Source organism: Podarcis cretensis (genome assembly GCF_951804945.1).
Source record: "Podarcis cretensis genome assembly, chromosome: 5".
Taxonomy (NCBI): Eukaryota; Metazoa; Chordata; class Lepidosauria; order Squamata; family Lacertidae; genus Podarcis; species Podarcis cretensis.
Window position 1 is genome coordinate 12,023,062 of NC_137174.1, and position 13,634 is coordinate 12,036,695.

General features: G+C 42.7%; 1 protein-coding gene across 1 annotated transcript in view; it reads right to left on the minus strand.

Annotated features, from left to right (window-relative positions):
* Nucleotides 1–6,198, minus strand: part of HELLS (helicase, lymphoid specific) — a 33,667-nt gene extending 27,469 nt beyond the window's left edge. The window contains exons 1-3 of the mRNA XM_079975142.1: nucleotides 6,093–6,198; nucleotides 3,519–3,640; nucleotides 532–654 (exon numbers count right to left, since the gene is read on the minus strand). Coding sequence (XP_079831268.1) covers nucleotides 532–654; nucleotides 3,519–3,640; nucleotides 6,093–6,138 — 291 coding nt within the window. The 5' untranslated portion in view covers nucleotides 6,139–6,198. The remainder of the gene's footprint in view (nucleotides 1–531; nucleotides 655–3,518; nucleotides 3,641–6,092) is intronic.
* Between the last annotated feature and the right edge of the window lie 7,436 nt (nucleotides 6,199–13,634).

Genomic DNA, 13,634 nt, shown 5'->3' on the forward strand with positions numbered 1-13,634 from the left:
AAACAACATTCTAAATCTACCCTGCTTCTTGTACTGTTTTGCAACTTTCAGAGCCAGTGTTAAATGAATGCTGTTGAAATTATGCGTAAGAATTGAACTTTCAAGAGTCTACACAAGTAAAAAAGGAGACCAAATACAGAAATAGCTTCATTTTTATTATGATGAATGCTGAGTGTCCAAAATGTTACGGATACCTCTCAATGGCTGTGCTAAGATGTCCTGAGAACTGCATCAACGCACAAGTTCTAAACTTTGGTTAATATTAACCATGGTTTGTTGCAATAAGCCAGCTTCATAACCCATTGTTTGAAGGCTTGTTTCAAACAAACAATATTTAAAACTAACCATTGTTCAATTCAGAAAAAAACAAACTGCGGCCAATCATAAATGCAACTGAAAGGTTCTCAACCCTTCTTCACAGCCAGAGGGGAAGGCATGTGAACCTGAGGCTCACATCAGCGTACTTTTTTAATGTACTTTATCAGACACACAAGTCTAATTTCTTCACTTCCAACTTTAGAGCACAATTACCTCCAGCTGCTGCTGTTCCATTTTGGTCAGCAAGAACTTCGAGTAGATGTTGCTTTTCTCAAGCAAGTGTTGAAGCCTCTTGTAGCGCATTTCAGTTGAGTCTCTGTCCCAGGACATGCGAGCCTAGGAGACAAACAAGAAGCCATTATCAGCAGTAACTTGGTGTGGTATTATTGCAGCCATTAAAATGCACAGCACATTGTCAATAGAAAGGGAAACCAATATTAACCCGAGGTCACTCAACTCTTCTTTAGCTTTCCCCAAGAAGTATTGGAAATATACCTGTGTTAAACCTGAGAGAATTCACACTACTAAACTGCCCAGAGTTTCCTGATGAGAAGCCATGGTTTTACTCGTTTTGCACCTGCTGTAGTTATGCTCTGAATTCCCTGCCTTTGGAATACAAACAAGAGATCCAAAGGGACCAGGAGGGTTAAACAGAGTATGGGAAGCTTGCATTTGTCAGCTTAACCATAGGCCTTAATAAGATGAAAGCAGCTAGTGCTGCTGTTGGACGCCTTTTCCTCCTCTTTCTAAAGGGATGAACCTTGTTGTTGTTATAATAATAATAATAATAATAATAATTTTTTATACCCCGCCCATCTGGCTGGGCTTCTCCAGTCACTCTGGGCAGCTTCCAACAAAACACTAAAATACAATAACCTATTAAACACTAAAAGCTTCCTTAAACAGGGCTGCCTTTAAATGCCTTCTAAAAGTTTGGTAGTTACTTTTCTCTTTGACATCTGGTGGGAGGGCGTTCCACAGGGCGGGCGCCACTACCGAGAAGGCCCTCTGCCTGGTTGTTGTCTTTCATCACAACCAAATTTTATTTCAAAGAATCTCTGGAGAGTTTGCTCCAAAGAATTTAAATCTGAAATGCGGTATTTTACAATAATTCTACCTGGGTAGGGGAACCATCAGAGTAACCCATTTTCTTAAGGAAATAACATAAAATTTATTTATATTAAGCACTAGACACTTCAGTCAAAAAAGAGGGGGGTGTTACAGACTACAGTGGTACCTCGGGTTACAGACGCTTCAGGTTAGAGACTCCGCTAACCCAGAAATAGTACCTGAGGTTAAGAACTTTACTTCAGGATGAGAACAGAAATCGCGCAGTGGCGGCAGTGGGAGGCCCCATTAGTTAAAGTGGTGCTTCAGATTAAGAACAGTTTCAGGTTAAGAACGGATCTCTGGAAGGAATTAAGTTCTTAACCTGAGGTACCACTGTATTTATATCGGCTGTATGTCCCAAAAAATCTTAAGAAAATGAAAGGCTGTGACAATTTTGTCCTTGGAAAAATGTCTTTGGTGGGCCCACCAGAACATTCAGAGGTAGCTGTAAATGGGGCTGTTCGAAGGGACAAGATGGTACTCCATTCTACACTTTTATGTTAATCTCTTAAAAGTTCTTAAGTAACCTAGAACTTTAAAAGGTAAAGGGACCCCTGACCATTAGGTCCAGTCGTGACAGACTCTGGGGTTGTGGCACTCATCTGGCTTTACTGGCAGAGGGAGCCAGCGTACAGCTTCCGGGTCATGTGGCCAGCATGACTAAGCTGCTTCTGGCGAACCAGAGCAGCGCACGGAAACGCCGTTTACCTTCCTGCCGGAGTGGTACCTATTTATCTACTTGCACTTTGACGTGCTTTCGAACTGCTAGGTTGGCAAGAGCAGGGACCGAGCAACGGGAGCTCACCCCGTCACGGGGATTAGAACCGCCGACCTTCTGATCGGCAAGTCCTAGGCTCTGTGGTTTTTAACCCACAGCGCCACCCGCGCCCCATAACCTAGAACTTTACGCTGTATCAAATGCTCCAATTCTACATGTGCAACAGAACTTTCCTCATCTCTCCTCTGAAGCCCCCTCCACATCCTCGAAATCTGCTTCAGAGGGTTGGGGGAAGAGACAAAATGCAAGTCCCATTGTGCGAGCTCTGAGCACACAGCCTGCAATGACCCACTGCTGTGGTACCTCGGGTTACATACGCTTCAGGTTACAGACTCCGCTAACCCAGAAATAGTACCTCGGGTTAGGAACAGAACAGATCAGAACAGAAATCACGCTCCGGCATCACAGCAGCAAGAGGCCACATTAGTTAAAGTGGTGCTTCAGGTTAAGAACAGACCTCCGGAACGAATTAAGTACTTAACCCGAGGTACCACTGTATTTCCATCATGCAAGTGATAACTAAGGGCATGATTTACCACTGGCCTCTGGATGGCCACTGCGGGGGAAACAGATGCCGGATGGGGGAGACAGGCCTTTGGTGTGATCCAGCTCTTCTTGGGTTCTTAAGTGATTAACAGATTATGGGAATTTTTCAACAAGCCAGTACCAGGTAGAAGGGAGCTCACTTCAATGCCTACAGCAAATTTTTCAACCTACAAGTTGAAACAAGTATCTAAAAATCACTGCAGCATAGTCACAAAGCCAGCTGTGACTGCTTTTAATTCCACGCAAGCTGTGTTTCTTATTTATTACAGTGGTGCCTTGCAAGACGAAAGTAATTCGTTCCGCGAGTTTTTTCGTCTTGCGATTTTTTCGTCTTGCGAAGCACGGACTTTGGAAAAGCTTCAAAAATCACCAAAGTCTTCAAAAACCTCAAAAAAGGCTACCACACCGCGTGCTATGAGTTGCTCCTCGAAGTGAATGCACGGTTTTAAGAAAAAGGAAACAAACTTGCAAGACAAAGGAAACAAACTTGAAAGACAATTTCGTCTTGCGAAACAACTCAAAAAACGAAAAACTCTTTCGTTTTGCGAGTTTTTCGTCTTACGAGGCGTTCGTCTTGCGAGGTACCACTGTATAAAGTTTATGTCTTGGGTTATTCTGCGAGCTGCTCCGAAGCCTTTTACGAGGAATGGCAGGACACAAATACTTCAAATAAAAGGATTTCTAGTTATTGTTTATTAATAACTGCATACTCCACCCCCCTTAAACCCAAACTCTCCTCAGTCAAATTGCAGCAAACACACTTTACCTTCTCCATTATCTGCCTCTCCTTTTCTATTCCTTCTGCCTCAAGCTGCTTCTCTTCCTGCAACATTGCTGCTGTGATTTCGGTGGCTCCAGCTTCTGCACCCATGTCTTCCTGCAGGTGTCCTGAGCAAAAACACAAGACAAGCATGACTAGGTAACCGCTAACTTGGGTCTAAGGCACACTTTAACCTGGGCAAAAATAAAAGCAGACCGGGGGGAGGGGGCAGCAGTGTGTGTATGTGTGTGTGTGTATATGTGTGTGTGTGTGTGTGTGTGTGTGTGTGTGTGTGTGTAAAGGGACCCCTCATGGCCGACTCTGGGGTTGCGGCGCTCATCTCGCTTTATTGGCCGAGGGATCCGGCGTACAGCTTCCAGGTCATGTGGCCAGCATGACTAAGCCACTTCTGGCGAACCAGAGCAGCACATGCAAACACCGTTTATCTTCCCGCCACAGCGGTACCTATTTATCTACTTGCACTTTGACGTGCTTTTGAACTGCTAGGTTGGCAGGAGCAGGGACCGAGCAACGGGAGCTCACCCCGTTGCGGGGACTCGAACCGCCAACCTTCTGATCTACAAGTCCTAGGCTCTGTGGTTTAACCCACAGCGCCACCCGCATATATATATATATATATACACCCCCACACTCCCACAGTACCTGTTGCTTCTTGTTATGTGTTACACACACACACACACACACACACACACACACACACACCATATATGAAACACAGTACTTGTTGGTTCTAGCTCCTGAATCCTCTGTCTTAAAAGACCTCCATCCCTTTGCCACCATCTTTTTCCCAAATTCTTCCGTTGACCCCCATTGTTGTCTCTTTATAATATAGCGTTCATGAATACAAACAACAAGTAATGGATACCGGTCACCAGCTACAAAGCGAAATGAGGTGGAAAATAATAGCAGCATAGTAAAAGTTGTACTTTGGCTTGAGGATCAGTGCTACAAACTTTTCTGTTTGTTTGCTTTTTGGAGGGGGGGGAGGAAAGCTGCACCCTACTTTGCTAAATTCTTACTTATCCTCATGAAGGAGGTTAAAATCCCACCAACCAACACCAGCCCCATATTTTTTTCACCTCTCTGACTTCCCTCCTCTTGCATATCTATATAGATATATGTTTATATTTAATATATAGATAATATAAATATATATTTATATAATATACTTACTATAAAATAATATATAATATATTTATAATATATTTATATATATAGATATATTTAGATATAGATACAGATTTATATATTTTATATATATATATATATATATATATATACACACACACACACACACACACACACACATATAGTTAAGTTAGTTAGTTATATATATAGTTATATATGCCGATATATATAGAGCTCCTCCAGGCTTCCAAAGCTACCATCGAGCCAAAGCGATGGCGGCGTGCAAAGAACAATAAATGAGAAAAAATGAGAATAAATGAGAAAACATTATGAAAATGATTTACAGGTGGTACATGACTCCAGTCAAGCTTGCGAAGATTTATCATTTGCCCAATAACAAATGTTGGAAATGTAAAGAGACTGAAGGTACCTTCTTCCACCTTTGGTGGACCTGCCCAAAGATTAAGGCCTTCTGTGAAATGATTTACAATGAGATTAAGAAAGTACTTAAATGCACGTTTCATAAGAAACCAGAGGCATTTCTCTTGGGTATGGTCGGCCAGCTGGTGCCGAGGAAGGATAAAAACTTCTTTTTGTATGCTACTATGGCAGCAAGGATTCTCCTAGCAAAGTATTGGAAGACACAAGAGCTACCCACGCTGGAGGAATGGCAGGCGAAAGTGATGGACTTTATGGGACTGGCAGAAATGACCGGCAGAATCCGCGACCAAGAGAAAGAGACTGTGGAAGAAGACTGGAAGAAGTTTAAAATATATCTTAAGAGCTACTATAAAATTGAGGAGTGCTAAAATGCTGAGGGAGAGGAAGACGTAGAATTACAGCGGTAAATTTTGTTTGATTTAGGGTGAAATTGAAAGGGAGAATGAATTTATATTGAATTGGCTAAAAGGGTTGTTGAATAATTGTTAAAAATAAAAGGATGCAAAAAGGGGAAGGTATGGGGAAGTCCGGGAAAAGAGGCTTATGGAAATAAGGTTAAGAAATTATGAATTTATGTGTTTGTTCCTATGTTCTTTTTGTTGTGTTTGTTAAAAAATTGGAAAATTAATAAAAAATTTATTAAAAAAAATAAATAAATGAGAAAAAATAAATGCGCTGCCGATGCTCGGATAGTTTCTCGAGTTTTTTTTGTTTTTGTTTTGCTATTATTATTTTTGGGGAGGGGAGCGCACTCTGCACATGCTCTGGGGCAACCTTGCGGGAGGCAGCCTCGCCTCCACAATAAGCGATTAAAAAAAAAGGGCGCTGCTGCTGCTGCTGCTGGGCTTTTCTTCCCGGGCTTTCTGCTGGGCGAGGCGGAGAGCGCTCTGCACATGCTCAGGGGACCCCTTAGCCCACAATAAACATTCCCCCCCCCCCCGCCCCCCGGACCCTGAGGAGGCAGCCCGGCCTCCCTTGGCGGCTCCCCACCTGCGTGGCTCCCGGACGAGGCTCCGCCGTTCTCCTCCCCGGGCATCGCGCCGCCGCTTCGGACTCGCGCCGGGTTTCGAACGCCTCGCGGCGCTTCCGGCGGAGCGGGCTGGGGAGGGAAGGAGAAAAACCGCGCGCTTTCCAAATCTCGCGAGAAGAGGAGCGGCGCCTTCGCGGGAAACTCCCGAGACAACAAATCCCCTAGAGAGATAGCAGAGGGGAAAGGGTAGAGGGACGCGCTGCCGGCTTCGCGAGGGGAACGGCTCCGGGGAGTAGCCTTGTGCAGTTAGACCCCCGGGGTCATCTAGTCTAGTGTTTCCCAACCTTGGGCCTCCAGCTGTTTTTGAACTACAACTCCCATCAACCTTAGCTAGCAAGACCAGTGGCAAGGGATGATGGGAATTGTAGTCCAAAAACAGCTGGAGGCCCAAGGTTGGGAAACACTGAGCGAGATTCGGAGTTCCATACGGGCTGAGCTATTTGCCCCTTTCGCCTGCGTTGTAAATAAAGGGGAAGAGTCAGTCCGAAGGCGGAATGGCAGAAACCCAATATATTTCTAATGCAACTGTTTCAGGGGGAACTGCGTTATGGTCATTGCTACTGTTGTTTTTAAACAAATATATACACACACAAACATATATATATTGTTTAAAAGTAACGGTAGATAGATACACACACACATTTTGCATATTGTATATAAAATGGCTATTTTTAAACAAATATATATATAATTATCGCTAGTCATTTTAAACAATTACATATATATATATATATACACATATATATATATATATATACACACACATATATATATATATATATATACACACATATATATATATATATATATACACACATATATATATATATACACACACACACACATATATATACACACACACACACACACACACACATATAAATATATATATATATATATATATATATATATATATATATATATATATCTCACCATCTGCAGTGATCATGGAGCCCAAGAAAGTCAAATCTCTCACTGCCTCCATTTCTTCCCCTTCTATTTGCCAGGAGGTGATGGGACCAGTGGCCATGATCTTCGTTTTTTTGATGTCGAGCTTCACACCATATTTTGCGCTCTCCTCTTTCGCCCTCATTAAAAGGTTCTTTAATTCCTCCTCACTTTCTGCCATCAAGGTTGTGTCATCTGCATATCTGAGGTTGTTGATATTTCTTGGGCTCCATGATCACTGCAGATGGTGACAGCAGCCACGAAATTAAAAGACGCCTGCTTCTTGGGAGAAGGGCAATGACAGGCCTAGACAGCATCTTGAGAAGTAGAGACATCACCTTGCCAACAAAGGTCCGTATAGTTAAAGCTCTGGTTTCCCCAGTAGTGATGTATGGAAGTGAGAGCTGGACCATAAAGAAGGCTGATCACCGAAGAATTGATGCTTTTGAATTATGGTGCTGGAGGAGACTCTTGAGAGTCCCACGGACTGCAAGAAGATCAAACCTCTCCATTCTGAAGGAAATCAACCCTGAGTGCTCACTGGAAGGACAGATTGTGAAGCTGAGGCTCCAGTACTTTGGCCACCTCATGAGAAGAGAAGACTCCCTGGAGAAGACCCTGATGTTGGGAAAGATGGAGGGCACAAGGAGAAGGGGGCGACAGAGGACGAGATGGTTGGATAGTGTTTTCGAGGTTACCAGCATGAGTCTGACCAAGCTGCGGGGGGCAGTGGAGGACGAGTGCCTGGCGTTCTCTGGTCCATGGGGTCACGAAGAGTCGGACACGACTAAACGACTAAACAACAAAAATATATATCTATACACATACACAATAATTATTTAAAATAACTAGCAATAATTATATATAGTTATATTTGTTTAGAAAGAACTACCGATAATTTTAGTATATCTACATCTATATGTTTGTGTGTGTGTTTAAAAATAACAGCAGCAATAATAACAATGCAGTTTCCCTTGAAACAACTACGTTAGAAATATATTCGGGTTCCGCCTATATATATATATCAGTCATGCCTCAGGTTGAATATGCTTCATGTTGAGCGCATTCGAGTTGCGCTCCGCAGCAACCCGGAAGAAACAGAGCGCGTTACTTCCGGGTTTTGCCGCTTGCGCATGCGCAGACACTCAAAATGATGTCACGCGCATGTGCAGAAGCGGCGAAAAGCGACGTGCGTGTGCGCAGACGTGCTATCGCTTGTTACATTTGCTTCTGAATGCGAACGGGGCTCCAGAACAGATCCCGTTTGCTTCCCGAGGTACCACTGTATATGACAGTAACAAACACTGGTGGTTTGGTCGCCAGATACAAAAGCAAAATTAAAAATAAAATAAAAGCCGCATGTTTAAAGTTAAATACCTGCTTTCAGGGTTTTTGATTTTATTTTATTTTTACACTCAAGCAGCGTATAGGTGGCTTAAAAATAAGAACAGTTAAGGGAAAAAATAAATACCAAATATATGTTTTGATCATAGAAAGGAGGGGCTCTGTTAAAAACAAGCAGATAACTGCAATAAAAACACTATTAAAATAGAATATTCAATATTAAAAACACACAGAGAATTGCAATCGATATATCACACTCCCAAGCCCTTCACTAGAAGCAGTCAGTTTCCCCAAGCCGGGTGGCATGAGAAAGGTCTTCCGCTGTCAGCAGAAAAGCAACGAGCAAGGAACCAGCGTAGCTTCCCTAAGCCGGGAGTTCCAAAGTTGTGTGGGAGGAGCCACCACCGATAAGGCCCTTTCCCGCGCCCACTCCCAAGCGTGCCAGTGAGGGCGCAGGACCAAGAGAAGGGTCTCTTCTGAAGATCTCAGGACATGGGCGGGTTTGGAGGAGGGGATACAATCTTTCCTTATGTGTCTGCACTCCAACCAGTGCCAGTAAGAACCATAATGATATAGAAGCCCTAACCCAGGGGTCATCAAACTTTTTCAGTAGGGGGCCAGTCCACTGTCCCTCAGACCCTGTGGGGGGCCGGACTATATTTTGAGGGTAAAAATGAACGAATTCCTATGCCCCACAAATAACCCAGAGATGCATTTTAAATAAAAGGACCCATTCTACTCATGTAAAAACACACTGTTTCCCGGACCGACCGCAGGCCGGACTGAGAAGGCCTTTGGGCCGGATCCAGCCCCTGGGCCTTAGTTTGCCTAAAGGTCCATTAGGTCCAGTTGTGGCCAACTCTAGGGTTGCGGCACTCATCTCGCTTTACTGGCCGAGGGAGCCAGTGTACAGCTTCCAGATCATGTGGCCAGCATGACTAAGCCGCTTCTGGCAAACCAGAGCAGTGCACGGAAACACCGTTTACCTTCCCACCAGAGTGGTACCTATTTATCTACTTGAACTTTGACGTGCTTTCGAACTGCTAGGTGGGCAGGAGCTGGGACCGAGCAACGGGAGCTCACCCCATCGCGGGGATTTGAACCACCGACTTTCTGATCGGCAAGCCCTAGGCTCTGTGGTTTAACCCACAGCGCCACCCCTGTCCCTTTAGTTTGCCTACCCATGCTCTAACCTTTGGGTCCTGCCATGTCCCCTTCTCTGCCATCACAGCCCCCGACCCTCCTTCCCTGAGGCTGCTGCCTTGATTCTTAGCACTTAAACCTTACAGGTTAAATGCACTCTGCTGCTGCTGCTCAGAAAGGGATCTGTTGTTGCAGCAGTGGGTTGGACTGGATGACCCTCAGGGTCCCTTCCCATTCCCGGATTCTGTGAAAGAAGTGCGCAAACCTTCCTTTGCACCAACACTGCCCACTGCAGTTCCCGCACTCCTCACAAGCACAGGGTGAAGGCTTCACGAGAGAGGAAAGAAATGCTGATAAATCCATTTCTAATTTTTAGCGTAAAATAATATGCAGCAATTTTAAGGCTTCTCCTGCAAAAAATATATTCATCTTTATCCCTCCCTGCCTTGCACATTTTACCTCTTCTTTCCCATTTCACATCAACTCCTTTACAGGTTTCTTCACTTTTTTCCTCTGCAGAGTTCATGTGTTTGCATAACAGGCAGAGATAAGTAAAACCTCTCTAAGCGTGGAGATTAAACCAAGGTGGTTGAAAAGCCACCTTGAATTTCTGCCTTTCCTCAGTTTGTTAAAAGAGAGAGGAACCCCTGCCAATAAAAATGTTGGGGCATCCTCCAGCTTTGCCTTTCAAAAGGAGGGAGATTAGCCTGAAACTGCTAAATTAGAAAATTAATTTAGCTGCTCAGCTTGGAAATGTATCCTTTGAAGCTTGGATAAAGATGTTGGCTCTCCATTTCATTGCAGGTGTTAATTAACATAACAAATTTAGGATGGTGCCTTTATCACCAGTCAGTGCAGCTGTGAATAGTTGCTTTATCTTGAGTTTTACATCAATTGTCACAATCACCCCCCTGCCTTTTTTGCATTTCATTGCAGTTTGGTGCCATTCCTCCAAAAATCCACTGTTACCCCCTGCCAGCTGCGGGTAACAGTTTGATGAAGTGGAATGTAGTCTACAAAAGCTTATCCTCTGAAAATGTTTAAAGTTACAAGTTTGCTGTTCTGGGGGGTTGTGGAAGGATGTCCCTATTTTCATCGGAGAAATGTTGGAGGGTATGGAAATGTAATTACATGCATATAAGATTTTGGTTTTTTCTAAAGATGCGTAATAAACCATTATATGTTTTGCCTTCCCAAACCGGAACAGCACCCAACCAAGTCTCATCTGAATATTTGCTACCTCCTTCCCAACCTGTTTCATTTAAGGATTCCACCCTTACTCCACTTGGCTTATTTAGTCTTATTTAGTCTTCTGGAGAACTTATACGCTGTCTTGTCACATTTTGGTTGACCTAATAAGTCCGTTGCCCTATTTGGATTTATTTTCCTTCTAAACTGGCCAACTTGGCTGTATTTAATTTGTGTGTAGCTGGTATATCACTTGTCACCCTATTGTATTTGATCGTGTGTCTTGGGCAGAGGTGGTTTTTGGCTCTCCATTCTGTTCGGTAGATGACTTCTAACTTACTCTGCCTCTATAGTCTACCAAAGACGGACTCATGTCAGAGGCAGGTTTGGGTTCTGAAAAGGTGCAGATTTTATTTTATTTTATTTTTATTAGTTTTAACATACTTTCCAAACAAAACAACCACCCCTTCTCTTCTTATACATTGGTGGCTATTGTTAGCCTATGTCTTCCATCAATCCCTCCTAATGATTTTCAAAATTCATCTCCTATTCCTGCATTTTATCTCATAACTATTGCTTAGTCATCAAAATCCTCTAATCAATTCTGTTAAATCTCATCAACAATATTTCTTATAATTATCATTACAAAACTTCTTGTAACTCTACAAACATATTCATTTGACTACAATTGTCTTTCAAATAATTTACAAATTTACTCCAGTCTTTCAGGAACTTCTGGTTCCGCTGTTCTCAGATTCTCCCTGTCATTTTTGCCAGTTCTGCATAATCCATCAATTTCATCTGCCATTCTTCTTTGGTCAGCAATTCTTCTTGTTTCCATTTCTGTGTTAATAATGTTTTTGCAGCCGTAGTTGCATGTAAAAATAATTTTTTGTCTATTTATTTCGGTACCTACAATTCCAAGTAGAAATGCTTTTGGTTTTTTAACAAATGTATATTTCAACATCCTTTAAAGTCAATTGTATATCATTTCCAAGAATCTTTTCAATTTCTTACATTCCCACCACATATGATAAAAGGTATGTTCTTCATCCTTACATTTCCAACATTTGTTCCTTACTTTATACATTTTAGCTAGTTTCACTAGTGTTATATAGCATCTATACATCATTTTCATCACATTCTCTTGCAAAGCATTACATGCAGTAATTTTTATTCCTCGGCAACTTAACCGGCAGGAAAAGATTCTTTTGAAAAAATCCCTAAGCCCTGGGGTCACAATTTCATCAAAAATCTGACTTTCGGCCATTCACTCAAAAATGGTGCCAAACGGTTGCAAATGCGCCCCTGAGAGGTTTGGCGGTCGAAACAGAATGCTTTTTATCTCAGGAAAAGAAATCATCCCTCGACAACTAAACCGGCAGGAAAAGACTTTCGACCATTCACTCAAAAATGGTGCCAAACGGTTGCAAATGCTCCCCTGAGAGGTTTGGCGGTCGAAACAGAAGGGTTTTTATCTCAGGGAAAGAAATCAGCCCTCGACAACTTAACCGGGAGAAAAAGATTTTTTTGAAGAAATCCCTAAACCCCGGGGTCACAATTACATCAAAAATCTGACTTTCGGCCATTCACTCAAAAATGGTGCCAAACGGTTGAAAATGCTCCCCTGACAGGTTTGGCGGTCGAAACAGAAGGCTCTTTATCACAGGAAAAGAAATCAGCGCTCAACAACTTAACCGGCAGAATATTTTTTTTAAAAAAAATCCCTAAGTCCCGGGGTCACAATTTGATGAAAAATCTGACTTTCGGCCATTCACTCAAACATGCTGCCATACGGTTGCTATTGCTCCCCTGAGAGGTTTGGTGGTCGAAAAAGGCTTTTTATCTCATCAAAAGAAATCAGCCTTTGATAACTTAACCGGCAGAAAAAGATTCTTTTGAAAAAATCTCTAAGCCCCGGGGTCACAATTTTATGGAAAATCTGACTTTCGGCCATTCAGTCAAAAATGGTGCCAAACGGTTGAAAATGCTCCACTGAGAGGTTTGGCGGGCCGAAACAGAACGCTTTTTATCACAGGAAAAGTAATCAGCCCTCGACAGAAATATATTTTTTTGAAAAAATCCCTAAGCCCCGGGGTCACAATTTGATGAAAAATCTGACTTTCGTCCATTCACTCAAAAATGGTGCCAAACGGTTGCAAATGCTCCCCTGAGAGGTTTGGCGGTCTAAACAGAAGGATTTTTATCTCAGGAAAAGCAATCAGCCCTCGACAACTTAACCGGCAGAAAATGATTTTTTTGAAAAAATCCCTAAGCCCCGGCGTCACGATTTGATCAAAAATCTGACTTTCGGCCATTCACTCAAAAATGGTGCCTACTGAAGAAAGTAGGAAAAACCACTGGGCCGGTAAGTCAAATAAGTCAAATCCCTTATTTTGACTCCTGACTCACGACAGTGTGTTGCCCATCGCTCAGTTCTGACTAAAGGATTTTATGCAGCCACTGCTGGTGGGGACATTTTGGGACCCAAAATATCCAACGCCACTAAATTCTGGTGTACTTTTTAACATAATAGTGTAAACAGGAATCAACATACAAACACTGAGAAGCCATTCCCCCCGCCCCACTACTTTATATGGAAACAATTGGAAAAACCTCTGTGATTGAGGCTACCAACATGGCGCCTTTTTGTACAACAAACACTTCTGAGGACATTCTTATTACTGCTTTACTACTGCTTTACTACTACTTTACTACTGTTTTACTTTCGCTTTACTACTGTTTTACTTTCGCTTTACTACTGTTTTACTTTCGCTTTACTACTGCTACTTTATTACTTATACTACTTTACTATTTTTACCCCTATTTATACAGTAGAACTTCCTGAACAATGGCATGCCTGTCTATAGTAACAAATA